Genomic DNA, 21,488 nt, shown 5'->3' on the forward strand with positions numbered 1-21,488 from the left:
ATAAATCCAGGAATACAGGACGGGGAACACAGCTCAGGAAAGTGACCAGGGGATTACAGGCTGATATCACCCAGTCCCCGCCCTACTCTGGACCAATCAGTGAGCAGTATGGGTGGAGGAATGGATTTAGTGTTCATGACCCACCTGTGCTGATCTCTGTAGGAGTGTCCTCCTCTATAAATGTCCCCGTTATTCCATCCTCCTCCATAGACTGCTGATCATCCCTCACATACGCCTCTTCTTCTTCTGCTTTACCCTCAACTTTTATATACATCAGATCTTCAACCTAAAACAAAATAATAATAGAAGAGTTCATTTGTAAAACATGAACTCCAATATTGTGGCATCACAAAAAAAAATCACTTCTATGAGTCCATGTTCTGAATGCTCCATCCCACCAACCTTGTAATGGTGAGGAATGGTGTGACCTTCCTGTGTGGAATCCCGGGAATACAGAGGACGGGGACATCTCTCTGGTGGGTTCCTGGTATTAGGTGGCTCCATCATATCCTTGTGTCCTTCTGAAAACTCCTCCATCACTCCATACTCCTCATCCTCCTCTTTATACTCTTCTTTAACATCAATATTATCATCCCCGAGGATTCCACTCTGAAAGATATAATAAAACATTCATTGTAACAAACATGCTGTGTATAAATCACAACTACCAATAATTGTCATCATCTACCTGATGATGGTGAGGGATGGTGTGACCTTCCTGTGTGGAATCCCGGGAATACAGAGGACGGGGACATCTCTCTGGTGGGTTCCCATGACTGGATCCATCTGTAGGAAACACACACACTGACTGAATCCATTGTTTCTATGTGTTTATCAGATGATGGGGGATCTAGGTGGATCCTCCGTACTGCTCTCTCCTTTACAATAAAGTCTCCTCTTACCCGGTGATGTGAGGGGCGGCTGATTGTCCATCATGACGTCCTTGTAGAGATCCTTGTGTCCTTCTAAATACTCCCACTCCTCCATGGAGAAATAGACAGTGACACCCTGACACCTTATAGGAACCTGACACACACAATGATACAGTCACCATCCAGACACATCCCTTGTCTGTTACTGGAGAATGTCCCAGAATTCCCGGCACCGCTCACCTCTCCTGTCAGCAGCTCCATCATCTTCTTGGTGACTTCTAGAATCTTCTGCATGTTGTGTCTCTCAGGGTTTAGGGAGTCACATGGAGGCACTGTGATGGTCATATGATCACCTGACTTCAGAAGAGGAAATCTCTGTATTGAGGAACCAATAGGAATATCATGTTAGACTCCCAGAATCCTCCTCACCTCTCCGGTCAGGTCTGTGTTTTATTAATAGAGATCAGAGTGATGTCATGTGACCTCCCAGAATCCTCCTCACCTCTCCGGTCAGGTCTGTGTTTTATTAATAGAGATGAGAGTGATGTCATGTGACCTCCCAGAATCCTCCTCACCTCTCCGGTCAGCAGGTAGATGATCTCCAGGGTGAGGTTTAGTATCTTCTCAGTCATGTGACTCCGGTCCTCCTCCATCCTCATTGGTGCCATCATGTGATCTATACAGGTCTCCTTGTAGACGGATAACTTTGGGAAATGAAAGTAAGAATGATTTGGATGGTATTGGTCACACAATAATAGGATGTGGATGTGAGGGGGGAATAGGAGGGTTGGACATTGAAGAATTACTCCCCCCATGGGAAGACATTTAGTTTGGACTGTTCAGTATTTGCTACATCTTGGAGGTCCGGGGACAATCTTGATCTGCCGAAGCAGGGATCCCCTTTTCTCTGTTGGGTTTGTTTGGTCTCTGAACTGGTTTTGATGAGTTTTAGATCTGCAGACAAGGAATGATAAATACGATCCTTCCTATGACTTTTGGTGAAATCCCCCTGCCATCCACAGGTGATAAATAAGATAAATGAAATATGCACGTTCAAGCTGCTACCACCCTTACCTTATACCAAAGGATGTACAATATATATAAAATAATGGTGAAATGCTATACATATGAAATAATCATAAATATACATGTAAAAAAAACATCAATAATAAACTGAGATAATTAAAAAGTGTAATATAAGTAAATAAATCAAATACATAAAAAGATAAACACAATAATAAATCACAGTGACTGGTGCTAATATTCCACACTTGTGATGGTGTGCAAACAACAGGTCTAATGACCTCACAAAATGTGCCAAAAAGAAAACCCCCCAATTACAATAGAGGGATATATAAGTAGGGTGTCACTCAATATACTCAATAATAAAGTGACTGGTGCTCATAAACCACAAAATTAATTAACATATAAATATCAAATGACAAGAATAAAGTCCACAATGTAGTGCAGACCAATATGTGCAAAAATTGGTGTGCAAAATATACAAATAAAGTGCTTCACTTTTCCACTCCAACCTCAATGCGTGGTCGTGAGACCCTCTAGTGTATCTATCCGTAAGTGTCTAGAGTGCCTCCTCACCTCCCTAACTCGACCCCTAGGGGCCACAACTCTAACAGCAGGCTCTCCACACCATAGGGGATTATAAACAACTGTCTCCAATGGCTCCATTAGTCTCCACTGACAGATCAGGTTCCCTCTCAGGTAATGGTCACCGTAGTGAAGCTGAAAGGTACATGGTATGTATCAGGGCCATAGAGGAGTAAACAGAAGAGACCTCCATAGTGTGATACTATTTACTGGTTTATAACAAATTAGAACGCCAAATGAACACTCACGTTTCAGCTGGTACAGACAAGCGGTTTCCCATGTGCTATGGGTGTACTGTGGGACACTGAGTGTATGAAGATGGCGTGTACCGGAAGTGTGTCAACCTGAAATGCGTCACCGCGCTCTACACGTTACTCCACGATTACCACGTGGCTTCCTCAGGATATCACGATTGGTGACATGGTCTTCTATTTATAATTCATTGACATGTCAATCAGCCCAAGTAGGGCGGAAACTCCTCTTCCATTTTGTTGTAGTCTAATTCCTAATCCGGCGGCCATTTTCCCTAGTACATTAAGCGCTCTCCTATGTGAATCTTATTATTCTGCAGATTAATGTGAAGTCCCTATATTTGTGTTCCTGTGGATAGCTTCCATGGATGTATAAAATGTATACATAGAAATGTGCATACACTGGAAGGAAATTCCTATACCCACAAAGCTGCATACAGTGGGTGATTACCAGAAGTATCAGACCTTACTCAATGTATATAAAATTGACATCTCATTGAATTATAAATAGAAGACCATGTCACCAATTGTGATATCCTGAGGAAGCCACGTGGTAATCGTGGACTAACGCGTAGAGAGCAATGACGCATTTCCGGTTGACACACTTCCGGTACACGCCATCTTCATACACTCAGTGTCCCACAGTACACCCATAGCACATGGGAAACCGCTTGTCTGTACCAGCTGAAACGTGAGTGTTCATTTGGCGTTCTAATTTGTTATAAATCAGTAAATAGTATCACACTATGGAGGTCTCTTCTGTTTACTCCTCTATGGCCCTGATACATACCATGTACCTTTCAGCTTCACTACGGTGACCATTACCTGAGGGGGAACCTGATCTGTCAGTGGAGACTAAGTGGAGCCATTGGAGACAGTTGTTTATGATTCTTTATGGTGTGAAGAGCCTGCTGTAAAAAGAGTTGTGGCCCCTAGGGGTCGAGTTAAGGAGGTGAGGAGGCACTCTAGGCACTTATGGATAGATACACTAGAGTGTCACACGAGCACGCATTGAGGTTGGAGTGGAAAAGTGAAGCACTTTATTTGTATATTTTTCACACCTTCCTATGACTTGTTTGCTCTGAGGAAGTGCTGTGAGGTCAATGTCGGCTCATCATGAGGTCCAGGAAGGGGATCTTGCTGACTTTTGGCCGGCGCTGCTGACTTTAATAGCCAGAACTCTGACTGCAAGGCTCCAATCTCTGGCAGTCTGCTGACTGACAGGAGTGATGTCACTGTCACTCTCTGCAATAAGAGAAGGGATTGGATTGGATAGCAGGAGGATGCTACTGGTGAAGTAGAGCGCTGTGGGGGAGGAGTCTGTTCTTTCCTCCAATGACAGCCCATCATGGGTAGGAGGAGAACAACATAAGGGAGGGATTAGTTCTCTTCATTGCCAAGTATACTGTAATATCCAGGACATTGTACAGAGTGGTGGTGGGTTCCTGGGGCTCTGAATTCCAGCACCGGGCACTGCCAGAGCCTGTGTCATGGGAGGTATTGGAGTATCTCCTGAAGATGTTCAGCACTGACCCCTGACTACCTTTTAGTTGATAATACACCAACAGACCTCCTCTAAGAATAAGTGTCCACCAAGGGATGAAGGATTGTCCTTTTTCATTCCACTTGGTATACTGCAAAATAATATTTGACCAGTGAGATGGTTAGAAGGTGAAGGTTACCTTCCATTCCTGGTAGGAGTTCAGTAAGGAGCTCTGGAAAGTAAATGCAGGTGGGAGAGTAATCCGAGACTAAGAGCCCCCCTCCCTACCTCAGAGTCCCCCTGAGCCTGACAACCTTCTCTTCCCTCAAAGCCCTGCTCCCCACCAACCCTATCCTACCAGATTCCTTCAGCTACTCTACCCCCTCAAAGCCCTTGAGCTCCACTACCCCTTAGGGGATCTAAAGTCCCTCATCCTCAGTAACCCCTGAGAGACCCCTCAGCTCCTCTACTTCCCTCAGACCCCTCAGTATTTCCCTCCCTTTGACACCAATGATGGAACATATTCTTCATGGCCGGCTGGGGAATGTTTTCTTCCTCCTGAGCAGCAATGTAAGGGGCTCTATGCTCCATACTCCTGACCCCGGCACTCCATCATTGTGTTGGCTGCATAGTGTAATGATTGCCCATTGGCTGCCTGTGTAGTGTCATCATTGCCCTTTGTAGGCCATGTATGGTCAGGATGGTCCTTGTCTTGTCTATTTATTGTCAGTGCTGTTTGTTTAGAGGACCATATTACTAGAATTTATCTCCACAATGAGGAGAATGTTCCGGCCCCGGAAGTGGGGGAATGTTCTGCCCCTGAAGGGGTTCATCTGGGTTCCCACATTATATATGTGTATCATCATCTGCTGGAGATAAAAGACGTCACAGTGACTATGGAGGAAGAGGACAGACATGACTATGGAGGAAGAGGACGGACGTGACTATGGAGGAAGAGGACGGATATGACTATGGAGAAAGAGGATGGATGTGACTATGGAGGAAGAGGACAGACATGACTATGGAGGAAGAGGATGGACATGAGAGGGGTTACTGGGTGTAAATAGGAAATAACATCTTATTACCTCCTCTGCTGCCACTTCCACCAACATCTCCTTGCCGATTTCTAAGGTATGGAACTTTCTGTCTTTATTCCAGATGACTACCTGACATCACTTCCTGTCTGTACCTGACATCACTTCCTGTCTTTCATAGAGACTTCCTGTCTGGGTAGAAGTGAGATCCCCACCTTGTGGAGCTCAGAGGAACTGCGGCCCCGAGAAGCGTCTGGTAGTGTGACCCCGGCCTTGTGCTGGGTGTGTATGAACTGTAGATCCTTATAGAGGGGTCACCTCCACTCCCACCAAGGGGGACAGAAATATATGACTGCTCGGGGGAGGGGTTTTGGCCCCTTTGATTTTTCAGTAACATTGATTGCAGATTTAGTCCTGTAGAACATCTGGTATATGGATACAAAGCCCCCCAGCCCATAGAGAAGTCCTGTCTGGGGAGAAATGAGATCACCATCTTGTGGAGTTCAGAGGAACTGCAGCCCAGAGAAATGTCCCCTAATACCCATTCCTGCATTGTATCTACCTTACAGAGATACCAGGGAAGATCAAAAAGAACTAAAAAATGTAAGAAACAATAAACCTAACTCTTATGCAACCAACTGTTTATATAATATATTTTACTACAGATAGAAAAGTTTTAAAGAGATAGAACACAGGATAAAAACAAAGGTATACCTAATAAAACAGAGACCTCCAAAACAGATCTATTTGGGTAAAAAAAAGGCAAAAATACATCCTAAAGTATAAAAATATCTATCAATCCACTCATAATGAAGATGTTAGACATAAATGACAAGGATGTAATGGTCACAGAGGAATGGTGGTGGAGATCTCTCACAGTAAGAACACTTCCTTGAATGGTTCTATAAATAAAGAATGAATCCTGGAGGGAATAAAGCTGTAAAGCAATAAATAATATATAAACTGGGCCATCCACTTCATCCATAAAGACATTGTGATTGAAGATCTTCTAGATCACATAGAAGGAGGACTCATCCATGATTTCATACATTTGTTTGGAAGGATAGAACAATCCTCAGAAGGGAACATGTAGGATGACAGGAAAGGCTCCTGACTGGTGAGATCCTCCAAACATAATGATGACATCCATGAACTGGAGCGAGCTCGTTGGGGTGATAAAGCCAATCTGGAAACACTGTGTAGACGTTCTCCAAGAACTCAGCACACTCCAGGTGTGGAGAAAGTCTCCAGGTGGGTTTAGCCTGTCATTTATCATAGGTAGAAATGTCCACACATGGACTTCCACAGGGACCCCGAGACTACATATAGAACCTGTACAGTGTCCCCTGTAATGAATTGCTTCCCCCCAGGCCTATAGCAGAATGACAGCTGAGCGGGATCTCTCCCATCCTGGGAGGACATCATATGAAGTCCTCCAAGTCTAGTGGTTCTGCTGTATCTTGATATGTCACCTGCTGTGTCCACCAGATGACAGATCATTGTACCAGGCCAGCCCAGTACCATGTGATTGCTATGACCAATCACAGTGATCACATGACAGTTGTACACAATGAATGGCTTTCATTCATAGCCATCCATTGTGTACTATTGTGATGGTCTCTGTGATTTGTCACTGGCTCACTACCTCTACTGGAAATTTATTCCAAGCATCAACTACTCTTTCAGTAAAATAATACTTTCTGAGATTAGTTGTGAACTTTCCTCCAGTTAGTTGGAGGTCATGTCCTCGTGTTCTTCATGTTGGTTTCATATTGAAAATCCTGCCCTCCTGAACCTTCTTCACTCCCTTGTGAGGTCTCCAGAACTGGACACAGTATTCTAAATGAGGTTGCTGGTGACCCCTCTAGTGATAGAAAGATCTATATAGAGGAATCAGGACCTCCTTCCTCCTGCCGGTGACCCCTCTAGTGATATAAAGATATATATAGAGGAATCAGGACCTCCTTCCTCCCACCGGGAACCCCTCTAGTGATAGGATCTATATAGAGGAATCGGGACCTCCTTCCTCCTGCCGGTGACCCCTCTAGTGATATAAAGATCTATATAGAGGAATCGGGACCTCCTTCCTCCTGCCGGTGACCCCTCTAGTGATATAAAGACCTATATAGAGGAATCGGGACCTCCTTCCTCCTGCCGGTGACCCCTCTAGCGATATAAAGACCTATATAGGGGAATCGGGACCTCCTTCCTCCTGCCGGTGACCCCTCTAGTTATATAAAGATCTAAATAAGTACCCCAAATCCTTTTCTTCTGAAGTGCTGTCAAGCAACATAACCCCCATGTTGTATTCTCTCAAGGGATTATTTTTCCCTAGGTGCATTATGTTACATTTAGAAACATTGAACTGCAATTTCCACTTCTCTGACCAATTATCCAGCAATGCCAAATCCTGTCCATGTTACAGACACCTCCAGGGATATCCTCCTTATTACACACCTTGTGTGTCATCAGCAAAGAGACATCCCCTTACCCAACAACCCTTTACATCCCCTTACCCAACAACCACTTACATATAGATTACATAGAACAGCTCCCAGTACAGAACCTTGGGGTACACCACTAGTGACTGGTCTCTGTTCTGAGTGAACCCCATTTACAACCACACTCTGGTATCTCTCCTTTATCCAACTGCACATCCACTGAACCCCCCAAGGGTTAAGTCCTAGCTTGTCCAACTTCTGTATTAGATCATTATGTGGAACTGTATCACATGCCTTGCTGGAATCAAGATATTCTATGTCCACAGCACCACCCTGGTCCAAAACATTGGTGATATAGTCAAAAAGTCGAATCAGATGAGTCTGCCATGATCTGCCCTCAGTAAAGCCATGCTGCTTTGGATCCAGCAAGTTGTGTGTTTCTAGATGATCAATGATCCTTCCTTTCAGGAGTGATTCCATTAACATGACTACCACCGATGTTAGACTCACTGGCCTGTAATTGCCGGCTTCTACCTTGCTGCCCTTCTTGGATGGAACACACTGTGCACTCCATTACATGAACAACATTGGGAGTGCCGCAATCATCATCTGATCAGGATACAAAGGGGTATGAGCCAATCATAGATCAGCAGGTGCCTACAGGTTACCACCCCACAGGGTTATAAGCCATTGTAGATCAGCAGGTGCCTACAGGTTACCACCCCACAGGGTTATAAGCCAATTGTAGATCAGCAGGTGCCTACAGGTTACCACCCCACAGGGATATGAGCCAATTGTAGATCAGCAGGTGCCTACAGGTTACCACCCCATAGGGTTATGAGCCAATCGTAGATCAGCAGGTGCCTACAGGTTACCACCCCACAGGGTTATAAGCCAATCATAGATTACCAGGTTGGCGGAACTGTTCTGGGCTCACAGAATAAAACAGGCAGGCCTGAACTTATCATCTCTACATGGACATGCTGGAAGCCATTTTGTTCTGTATATTCTATTTCATGGATTCTGAACACAGATTCTAAGAGCATTCCAAGGTGGTTACAGCTTATGTTCCCAGGTTATAAATCTGGGGGGAGGTATGGTGGGATCAGACGGCTACAAGATGAAGACTAGACATGACACCAAGTGGTAAGATAAATGGATGAGTCCATGTCTAGATTGAACAAAGGACACAAGAACTGGTCACAATGATTATTTCCCATGATCCTCTGGAAAGAGTGCATATTATACCTTACATTGTATATGGTGTCATTATTATGTGACAGGAATATCTGATCCAACAATGTCACTTGTATTATTATTAGTATTACATGAAGTGAATGCTTGCTTACTTATGTTATCCAGGTTTATATTACTAGATTCCATTTCCATATACATATATTTATATGAAATGGTTTAACAATGAATACATATTGATATATTGGGGATATTCTGTTTGTAACATTATAAAGTATTAGTTTGAGTTCATTGTATGACAACGTTGTTATGTTACAGAAGACGTGAGATAAGAAGTCTCAGTATAATGACCTCATCTTTTTGTAGGATATTTAGGTAGATTTTTCTTCTCCAGAATCACTTAATACATTATTTGCGGTGACTTTGGTACAAGTTTGTCTGAAACCAACCCGTCAGAAAAGCCGTTATCTGGTAATGTAGTGATGTCCTTACTAGACAAGGTTAAAGGTCAACCCTTGTCATGTTGCAGAAGACATGTCAGAGAAACCCAAATCCTTCCCAATCCTATACTGCCCCCTATATTCCGATGATGTCAAACAGTAATACCGGAAGTGCATGGGCCGCCATCTTGGTATAGGATCATCACATATCCCAATAGAGATTTCACCCTGCAGTGTCCCAGGTGGACACTTTTAAATATGAGTTCATTATTATATTATTTTTATAAAGGTATTTTTTTTGGCAATATTACACTATTTGGAGTGTTCTTTTCTATGATATGGAGCGGAGTTGGAGAGTTTTAAAGAGCTGAGGGTGGTGAGCAGTTTGTACCAGTATACCTGCCTGGGTTAAAAGGGGAAAAATTCAGTATGACCTGGGATGCAGGACAAACCTGAAGGTGAGGGCAATAGTGTGTCCGGGGTGTATGCACACTGAAGGGTGACACAAGAGCCCTTCATCTGGATGTGAATGAGCAGGAATGTGATCACTGGTTATCACTTGAAGCACCGTGCAGGTAAAGGCACAGATCACTGTAATTTTGGAGGAGTATTGGACGGTGGATTGTGAGCACTGTATATAAAGGACTTCCCACGTTGATGCACATGAAGGACTATATTATGTGGAGGTGATTGGTCACTTGATAAATATGGTTTAGAAGATATATGGTTATATACTGAACAAAATATATATACGTGAAAAACAGAATGATTGGCCACATACAATAGTGTCTAAATCATATATAAATAATATATGCCATAAGTGAAAAAGACAATATCAAAAGTCAAAATCCAATATGGCCACTGCGTCCGGACATGCGTCACCAGGAAGTAGACTTCATCAGGGTGAAGTCACGACGCACGTGACGCAACGCGTCGGTTTGTCTACTTCCTGGTGACGCATGTCCGGACGCAGTGGCCATATTGGATTCCCCCAGGTGCATGCATATCTACCCACAGGCTGGGAAAAACGTTTTTTTATGGAGAGGAGCATGTGAGTGGAAAACTTTGTAACTTTATACTTTGCCTATTAAATCTACTACACTATGGAAGGCTTTCTTGTCTTTTTATGAGTTGCATAAGAGAGGAGGAGGAATAAGGAGTCTGCCAGAGGAACACACCACTGAGGTGGTAACTGCTTTGGGGCCCTGTGTGGGTCGAGGAAGGGAGGTGAGCAGGCATTGCTGCCATTTGAAGGAGAGTACTTGCACTTAGAAGTGGAGATCACGTGTGTGTTCCAGCCAAGCACAGTCACATGCATGGAATATTTTTTCACTTTTGATATTGTCTTTTTCACTTATGGCATATATTATTTATATATGATTTAGACACTATTGTATGTGGCCAATCATTCTGTTTTTCACGTATATATATTTTGTTCAGTATATTTGATATATGCACTATATATTAAGTTTTATAATGTGTGTTATTTAGTTATTTTGGTTGACACTATTTGTTCTTTCCACTAGAGAGAGTCAACACACATTTTTTATATATAGTGGTCACTTTGATTTAAAATTACACTATATGGAGATACATGATTGTATTCATGTAATACAAGCGCTTCACTAATTTTAATTTTTATTTTTGCACTTATTGGTATCAGTTAAGTGACAGCAGCTGTATTTTGTTAAATATTCCCATGAGCGCAGGAGGATCCCTTACTATTTTGGTTATATACTAATACATGGGATATAGGATATAGGTGTCAGGTAACCACGCACATCTATGCACATACGTTTATCACTTCTGACACAAGGTTTTGCACATATTGCATTGATTATACTCATTTGTATGTTCTATCTATTTATTTATATTATGGTATGAATACAGTTTGCTGATCATGCACATGTTTGCACATGCGTTCAACGCCTCACACTAGGTATTAGTACCACTGCATCTGATTGCTTCTATTTGTGTGCTGCATTTATATTCACTTACATAGAAGACCCTGTTAACACCCCTATATTGGAGGAAGACTATGCCCAAGAAGAAGACCTCCAATTATTAGTGACATCCAAATCTCAATTCAGTATTAGAGATGGATTACTGATAAGAACATCCAAAAATGGTGTCCAACAATGGGGGGTCCCCACTATATGTAGAGGACTCATGTTACAACATGGTCATGAAGCACCTACAGCAGGTCACCGAGGTGAGAAGATTCCCTACGAATTACTCCGGGATTTTGCTTTCTGCCCTCATATGTTGAAGAATGTTCAAACCTACTGTCAGGGTTGTCTAGTTTGTGCTCAGTTTCAGCCATCATGTCCAACTTCAGAAGAAGGGTTTCTCATTGCCATGGTCCAATTTGCAGATTGATTTTATTGGTCCTGTCACAAAATCATCTACAGGAAACAAATACATGTTGACAGTCACTTGTTTATTTACTAAGTAGGTAGAATGTTTACCGGCTCCCAATAATACCACTGAAACATGTGCCACGTCACTCATTAACTATGTATTTTCCAGACTTGGTCTTCCTCAAAGGATTGATTCGGATCATGGCAGACATTTTACAAGTGAGGTAATGTCTAAGATGTGGAAAATTTCAGGTGTCAAATGTAAGTTACACATTGCCTATCGTCCAGCATCCAGCAGAGAAGTAGAGTGCTATAACCAGTCAATCATCAACATCCTGAAGAAATTCATGAAAGAATCAGGTAAAGACTAGGATATGACGTTACCTTTAGTGCTCGTGGCTATTAGAGCCACTCCAAGTACCGCAACCAAGATGTCACCATTTGAGTAGATGATAGGTAGGAAAATGTACTTCCACAACTTCTGTTGTATCACACATCTGACCATAACCTGATCAATGCAGCCACGACACATCAATATGTTGAAAACCTTCGACAGAACCTACAACATGATTTTGCCTTTGCACAGAAGAATCTAGAGAAAGCCGTGGTAAGCAACAAAACGTATTACCATCTCAAAACTACCAAGAAGGAGCATAAATTATAAAATGTATTTATACAACTGTGCTCCAGATAGAGTCAAGGAAAAGAAATGTCTTCCTTCATGGAAAGGTCCGTATACTAATACTGACATTTCACCTGTGGTATATAAAATAAGAATTGTCATAAATGGTGATTGTGTGGACAAATGGGTTCATATTAATCGATTCTGTGCTTGTCATCCTAGGGCTCAACTGAGAATGATGCAAGGTAATGCAGAAGAAGATTTTGTATTTGTACCATAAGAGAATGTTACTATAATGATTGAACATTCTGATGTTTTTCTCTCAACATCCAGATGTTCATATCTCAAGTCCTATGCAGTTTTATTGGACATACCAATTACAGCACAATACCATAATAATGTGGCCAATCAGTTAATATCCAGCATAGCTAGAAAATGTAAATAATGAATTGATAATACATTACTTGATATATATTACTAGATTTTGTTTTCTCCAGAATCACTTAAAGTGGTTGTAAACCCAAATACTAAAAATTACATTTTTCCATAAATGAATACATTTTAATGTAAACATACATACAGCTGTGAGTGTACCTCAGAAAAATGCTCCTTTAGCTTGTCTCCGCCCTCCAAAATCTGCTGGTCCGTGGGCGTGGCTTAGGACCAGAGAATAGTAGGCGGAGATGTGATGTCACACAATCCCCCAGTTATACCCCCTCCAGCCTCAGCTCAAGAACAATCACTGGTGCTGATGAGTGCTGAGTTGTGGATCTTGTGAAGGCAGAGACCAGCATGGAGAGGACACCCCCTCCCCCACCCCTTGCAGTGTATTACATGGAGGCTCATACTGGTCTCATCCTCAGCACAGCCTGTCACTCACAGGAGAAGGGGAGTGGTGACACCATATTTCTGCTGGTGTCAGATTTATTCAGCTCAGAAGATCAGGTGGGATTTCTGGAGAAAGGGATTGCTTCAAGATACCAGACTAAGCTGAATGGCTCAGTAAAGGTAAAATCTACCCAACTGCAGGATTAGACTGATTTGTGTTTTTTAGGTTTACAACCACTTTCAGTAATACATTATTAGCAGTGACATGGGTACCAGTCTGTGTGACACCAAACCTGGCAGAAAAGCAGTTCTCTCTAATGTAGTCATGTCCTTACCAGCCGAGGTTAAAGGTCAACCCTTGTCATGTTCCAGAAGACGTGTCAGAGAATTCCTCATCCTATACTGCCCCCTTCAGGTCACTGAAATCAATTAGTAGAGAAAATAGCACCTAGTCTGACGTCATTGTGAGGAGAGATGAGCTTTGCCCGCCTAGGTTTTATTTGGAGGGATAAAAGTAAGAGACGGACAGAGAAGAGGACACATCACAAAACAAGACCTCACAAGACAGGAGACAAGGGGCAACAGACGGACACAGACACCCCCTGAAGTGAGCGCACTGAAAGCTGACATCACTGACACCATACAGTCCATATTGGGAACTAGAACTTTCATTTTCCTCAGATAACTTGTACTCCCCTTATATCTCCAGATACATTGTTTAGTCCGATAACGGTTCTGGTGAGCACAGGAGGGGATGTGACGTCATTTTACCTGCAGTATAAATTATTATCATTTCCCTCCTCTGGGGAAGATTGATTTTACATATCCCTGAAGCTGATTCTGGCTTCTAGTCAATGGTTTATCCGGATGTATACAGTATATATATGACAAGGTAGACTACTTCATGTAACATTACATCTTCATCTCAGATTGTAAGCGGATTGGATTGGCCTGTGTATGGGATTCCACATCAAGTCATGGCAAGGTACACGTTGAGCGTTGAATATCTGGGTGTAGAGAGATCACGGGGGGGATTTGTATATCTGTTGTCACATGTTGCTGAGTTACTGATTTCTTACACGACATTTCCAGACAGTTGGATGTAATTCATTAATATTTGGCAGTAATTGCTGGCTTGTATTTCTCCCCATTATTGTGGATTAGATCATTGTACTGTTATCTTGTATTGTTTATTATTTATCATCACCTATTATATTTCATCCCCATTTTGTACTGATTTATATTATTAATAAATATATATTTTTGCACATTATTGCGTTTTATTTTGTCTTCCAATTATCACAAATACAGAACTGGGATGTCGGTTACTTTGTGAGAATTAGTAGGGAATCTCCTTCATTCCAGATCCCGCCTGTTTCCATGAATTGTATACGGATTATTTCCTCACAGATAAAGTTCTGACAATTTGTACCGTTCTGGTGTTTTTGGTCCTCAGAAATGAGATCTGCCGTCATCAGACATGATGGATTTTCAGACATCTATCCCATAGTTTGTAGACTCTATAACTCTCCTACACACTGAATCATAGACACTGATTGGGGTTATTGTACCCAAGAAATGGCGCAGAATACACCTTTGTCTACATTTATAAGGAAAGACCATTTATTTGTAAAAACAAGAAAAATGGTAAAAAGTGGTGTTTAGTACCACCAAAATAAATATCTATTTGTGTGAAAAAATTACAAAAATATAATTTAGGTACAATGTTGCATGACTGTGTAATTGTCATTCAAAGTGTGAGAGCGCTGATAGTTACCAGTCGGCCTGGGCAGGAAGGGGGGGAAGTGTCCGGTATACAGGAGGTAGAAATATTTATTTTTAAACAGGCCTCTAAGTGTTTGTGAAATCTCCCACCACAAAATGTACTCAGCCAATCACAGGGCAGGACTCCATTTTTATTCTTCTCCTGCTATCAATGGAGAACCCGGTCCCACACTTCATCCATGTCTTTGGGGACCTCTGATCTCCTTATGAACTGTTTCTTCCATGATGAAGATCAGCCATGGAGTATATCTGAGGTGTATATCAGGGTGTGCTTCTTCCTCACATGAGAGCTGGGATGTCCAGCAACATTCATCTGCAAGACATTTCCCGCACTCAAGGCACTAATACACCTCCAGGGTTGTGTGGGACCGCTAATATACAGGAAGACAGGACTTCAGTGAGGAACATTTCCCTCACTCAGGACAGGAAAGTGGCTTCTCCCTGTGTGAGATCGCTGATGTCTGGAAAGATGCCAATTCCGTGAAAAACATTTCCCACACTCAGGACAAGAATATGGCTTCTCCCCCGTGTGAGATCTCTGATGTCTGTAAAGACTGGACTTCTGTGAAAAACATTTCCCGCACTCAGAACAGGTATATGGCTTCTCTCCTTTGTGAGATCTCTGATGTGTGTAAAGATTGGACTTATCAGAAAAAGATTTCCCGCACTCAAGACAGGAATACGGCTTCTCCCCCGTGTGAGATCTCTGATGTATGGAAAGATGAGACTTGCATGAAAAACAATTCTCGCACTCAGGACAGGAAAACAGCTTCTCCCCTGTGTGAGATCTTTTATGCACATTAAGATGGGATTTATAACTGAAACATTTCCCGCACTCAGTACAGGAGAAGCTCTTCCCTGTTGGAAGGCCGGCCCGGTCCCGCACAGTCTGAGGTTCCTCAGGATATGAGGAATCTGATGGTCCATCTACACTGGGTGGTGCCGGATGGACATTGGAGGGAGCCGGGTTTTCTCCTGGACTATACTGTGTGATGTCCTCATCTTCTACTTTCCAGTCTGGAGACAAAGTGAGACAATCCTCGGAGGTTTTCCTCATCTCCCGGCCATGGACTAAAATACAAAGACAAAGAGGATTACTAGACAGGAGCTGATTGGTTCCCCCAAACCAGGACTCCACCCACATCAGGCAGCTTGGTCTCTGAGGAGCTTACAATTCCACCCTCAAGGGAACTAGGAAATGGCTCCTCTGATCTCCTACCAGGTCATTTCTTTATTCATGGACCTTAGTCAGAGAGTAAGGAAATAATGATACATAAATTGTGTCTGCAGCACAGAGACAGTCATAGGGTTCTCTGACTCTGGATGGAGGGACATTGGGGGGAGGAGCTGTGAGGTCAGTGTGATGTCATAGGATTCTCTGACTCTGGATGGAGGGACATTGGGGGGAGGAGCTGTGAGGTCAGTGTGATGTCATAGGATTCTCTGACACCAGAGGTCAGAGAGTGAGGATGGGGGGAGAACAACCAAGATGAAGACTGGACTGATCCTGAAGACCACCATCATTGGGGTATTGACTCCTCCCTCATTATCACTTTCTGTTTAAGGGTCCAAAGTTGGAGGATGTTATCACATTATTATCACCATGTAAAAGTCTGTGCTCCAATCACATCATCCGATATGTCCAGCAGGGAGGAAATGGGGGGGGGAACAGAAGTAAGGCCGATGTAATGTACAACTTATATAGGATGCCTAAGGTTTGAACTATATAATATCAGAATGATGCAACGTACAAGAGTATATAGTGCAGGGGACAGGAGTATGTAATGTACAACATGGAGTATATAGTGCAGGGGTCAGGAGTATGTAATGTACAACATAGAGTATATAGTGCAGGGGTCAGGAGTATGTAATGTACAACATAGAGTATATAGTGCAGGGGTCAGGTGTATGTAATGTACAACATAGAATATATAGTGCAGGGGTCAGGACTATGTAATGTACAACATGGAGTATATAGTGCAGGGGTCAGGAGTATGTAATGTACAACAAAGATTATATAGTGCAGGGGTCAGGAGTATGTAATGTACAACATGGAGTATATAGTGCAGGGGTCAGGAGTATAATGTACAACATAGAGTATATAGTGCAGGGGTCAGGAGTATGTAATGTACAACAAAGATTATATAGTGCAGGGGTCAATAGTATGTAATGTACAACATAGAGTATATAGTGCAGGGGTCAGGAGTATGTAATGTACAACATAGAGTATATAGTGCAGGGGTCAGGAGTATGTAATGTACAATATAGAGTATATAGTGCAGGGGTCAGGAGTATGTAATGTACAATATAGAGTATATAGTGCAGGGGTCAGGAGTATGTAATGTACAACATAAAGTATATAGTGCAGGGGTCAGGAGTATGTAATGTACAACATAGAGTATATAGTGCAGGGGTCAGGAGTATGTAATGTACAACATAGAGTATATAGTGCAGGGGTCAGGAGTATGGAATGTATAACAGAGTATATAGTGCAGGGGTCAGGAGGATGTAATGTACAATATAAATTATACAGTGTAAGAGTCAAAAAGTTAGGAGTGTATTATCCTGTGCCTCTAATTAATGAATAGTGCAGACATATACCATACAATGTGATAAGTTATATACTATTAAAACTAGTTATAATATATAAATATTAAACATTATTTCCGACATCTATGGAAGTCACAATTAGACACCGCTATATACAGAGACAGACAATCTAACTGGGTGGGGTAAGTGGTACAAAAGGTAATAAGTCTGGGGGATGAGCTGATGGAAGAATTAAAAGTTTAGTTGTTAGTTGGAGGTGTGATAGACTTCCCTGAAGAGATGAGTCTACCTATGATATATTACAGACTAAATCCACCTGGAGACCTGATACAAGTTACATACGTAGTCTTAGGGGTCACTGAGGAAGTCCATGTGTGGGCATTTCTACCTATGATACACTATATTGCCCCAAGTATTGGGCGGCCTGCCATTCCACGCACATGACCTTTAATGGCCCCCCAGTCTTAGTCCATAGGGTTCAATATTGAGAGTTGGCCCCGCCCTTTCCACGCACATGACCTTTATTGTCCTCCCAGTCTTAGTCCGTAGGGTTCAATATTGAGTTGGCCCCGCCCTTCCCACACACATGACCTTTAATGGCCCCCCAGTCTTAGTCCGTAGGGTTCAATATTGAGTTGGCCCCGCCCTTTGCAGCTATAACAGCTTCTACTCTTCTGGGAAGGCCGTCCACAAGGTTTAGGAGGGTGTCTATGGGAAGGTTGGACCATTCTTCCAGAAGCACATTTGTCAGGTCAGGCACTGATGTCGGGGGAGGAGGCCTGGCTCACAGTCTCCACTCTAAGTCATCCCAAAGGTGTTCTATGCGGTTGAGGTCAGGACTCTGTGCAGGACAGTCAAGTTCCTCCACCCCAAACCGGCTCCTCCATGTCTTTATGGACCTTGCTTTGTGCACTGGTGTGCAGTCATGTTGGAACAGGAAGGGGCCATCCCCAAACTCTTCTCACAAAGTTGGGTGCATGAAATTGTCCAAAATGTTGCCTTAAGAGTTCCCTTCACTGGAACTAGGGGGCCAAGCCCAACCCCTAAAAAACAACTCCACACCATAATCCCCTTCCAACAAATTTTACACTTGGCCCAATGCAGTCAGGCAAGTACCGTTCTCCTGGCAACCACCAAACCCAGACACATCCATTGGATTGCCAGACACAGAAGCGTGGTTGGTCCCTCTAGAGAACACGTCTCCACTGCTCTAGAGTCCAGTGGTGGCGTGCTTTACACCACAAAATCTGATGCTTTCCATTGCACTTGGTGATGGAAGGCTTGGATGCAGCTGCTCGGCCATGGAAACCCATTCCATGAAGCTCTCTACACACTGTTATTGGGCTCATGTGAAGGCCACACCAAGTTTGGAGGTCTTTAGCTATTGACTCTGCAGACAGTTGGTGACTTCTGCGCACTGTGTGCTTAAGACCATGCTCTGTCATGTGACGTGGCCTACCACTTGGTGGCTGAATTGCTGTTGTTCCCAGTTGCTTCCACGTTGTTATAACAGTTGAGCGTGGAATATTAAGTAGCCAGGAAATGTCCCGAATGGACTTATTGCACAGGTGGACCACGCTTGGAGTCACTGAGCTCCTGAGAGCGACCCATTCTTTCACAAATGTTTATAGAAGCCGTCTGCATGCCTAGGGGCTTTATTGTATACACCTGTGTCCATGGAGGGGATTGGAACAGCTGAATCACATGATTGGGAGGGGATTGGAACACCTGAATCACATGATTGGGAGGGCGGGGAAAATACTTTTGGCAATATACTGTAGTATATTTGCATGAAATTTGCACTTTTAGCACTTATTGATAAAGATGTAGGTGCAGCATTTTTTCTTTAGTATATTTATAGTGTAAGGGTCAGGACTCATAATATTGTATTCAGTAATCAGTGGAAGATTAAATGTTTACTGTAGACAAGTTGCAGAGATCCCACACCGCTGCCTCCCATCTCCTGAGACTGCACTCAGTGACTTGGGTCTGAGACACTACAGACATATCCCTCCACCCGGCACAGCCAGCAGACCACAGAGCAAGGAACCCTGGGAGAAATGTTCTGTCAGAGATCCTGTTAGCCCCAGGATAAGGGGTAGAAGACCCAAATCACATGTCCCAGGTCAATCCACACTTATTGTGAACATCAACATTTTGCTGCCGGCTGAACCCCAGAACCTCCATAAATCCAGTCTAGATACATAAATTGTGTCTGCAGCACAGAGAAGGAAGATTATCCGAGAGAAATCCAGGAATACAGGACGGGGAACACAGCTCAGGAAAGTGACCAGGGGATTACAGGCTGATATCACCCAGTCCCCGCCCTACTCTGGACCAATCAGTGAGCAGTATGGGTGGAGGAATGGATTTAGTGTTCATGACCCACCTGTGCTGATCTCTGTAGGAGTGTCCTCCTCTATAAATGTCCCCGTTATTCCATCCTCCTCCATAGACTGCTGATCATCCCTCACATACGCCTCTTCTTCTTCTGCTTTCACCTCAAATTCTATATCGATTGGATCTCCACTCTAAATCAAGGAAATGAGAGAAAATATCATCTGTAAAATGTAAGGTCACATAAAATATCCACACATGACCTCTATGAGTTGGTAACAATGCAGATAATGTACAGATCCTAATGATACTATCAGTGATTGTTCCTCATCTACCTGATGATGGTGAGGGATGGTGTGACCTTCCTGTGTGGAATCCCGGGAATACAGAGGACGGGGACATCTCTCTGGTGGGTTCCCATGACTGGATCCATCTGTAGGAAACACACACACTGACTGAATCCATTGTTTCTATGTGTTTATCAGATGATGGGGGATCTAGGTGGATCCTCCGTACTGCTCTCTCCTTTACAATAAAGTCTCCTCTTACCCGGTGATGTGAGGGGCGGCTGATTGTCCATCATGACGTCCTTGTAGAGATCCTTGTGTCCTTCTAAATACTCCCACTCCTCCATGGAGAAATAGACAGTGACACCCTGACACCTTATAGGAACCTGACACACACAATGATACAGTCACCATCCAGACACATCCCTTGTCTGTTACTGGAGAATGTCCCAGAATTCCCGGCACCGCTCACCTCTCCTGTCAGCAGCTCCATCATCTTCTTGGTGACTTCTAGAATCTTCTGCATGTTGTGTCTCTCAGGGATTAGGGAGTCACATGGAGGCGCTGTGATGGTCATATGATCACCTGACTTCATAGGAGGAAATCTCTGTATTGAGGAACCAATAGGAATATCATGTTAGACTCCCAGAATCCTCCTCACCTCTCCTGTCAGGTCTGTGTTTTATTAATAGAGATGACAGTGATGTCATGTGACCTCCCAGAATCCTCCTCACCTCTCCGGTCAGCAGGTAGATGATCTCCAGGGTGAGGTTTAGTATCCTCTCAGTCATGTGACTCTGATCCTCCTCCATCCTCATTGGTGGGGTCATGTGGTTTTCTCTGTAGATGGATAGCAGAGAATTATCTGGACTGTATTGGTTGTACAATATCAGGATGGGGATATAAGGGGTTAATAGACGGGCTGCTCCCAATGGGAATTGGAACATCTAGATCGGCTTACTTAGTGTTTGTTGTGTTTCCTGCAAGCCTGTAGAAGGCCCCAAAATATTTTTTAAACCACTTGCCTACCAGGCACTTTCACATTTTCCTTCCCAGGCCAGTTTTCAGTACTGTCGCACTATGAATGACAATTGCGCGGTCATTCAACACTGTACCCATATAAAATTTTATCATTTTCTTCACATAACTAGAGCTTTCTTTTGATGGTATTTAATCACTGTTGGGGTTTTTATTTTCTGCTAAATTAACAAAAAAAGACCAAAAATTTTGAAAAAAAATACGTTTTTATTTGTTTCTGTTAATAAGGTTTGCAAATGAATAATTGTTCTTCATAAATTTAGGCCGAGATGTATTCTGCTACATGTCTTTGGTGACAATAACCCATTTTTTGAGACAGATGGAGCTTTCTTTTGGTGGTATTTAATCACCTCTGGGT

General features: G+C 43.0%; 1 protein-coding gene across 1 annotated transcript; it reads right to left on the reverse strand.

Moving 5' to 3' along the window:
• Window positions 1-402: 402 nt before the first annotated feature.
• Window positions 403-20,922, reverse strand: LOC149450615 (uncharacterized; the record flags this gene model as incomplete). Its single annotated transcript, XM_089691674.1, has 5 exons — window positions 20,827-20,922; window positions 1,113-1,247; window positions 903-1,026; window positions 689-786; window positions 403-609 (listed from the first exon to the last, which is right to left on the reverse strand). Coding segments are annotated over exons 1-5 (660 nt in total), but the record flags the coding sequence as incomplete, so codon positions are not given.
• Window positions 20,923-21,488: the final 566 nt, after the last annotated feature.

Source organism: Staurois parvus, unplaced genomic scaffold (genome assembly GCF_062004578.1).
Source record: "Staurois parvus isolate SC_StPar_1 unplaced genomic scaffold, SC_StPar_1.0 ptg000569l, whole genome shotgun sequence".
NCBI classification, from domain to species: domain Eukaryota; kingdom Metazoa; phylum Chordata; class Amphibia; order Anura; family Ranidae; genus Staurois; species Staurois parvus.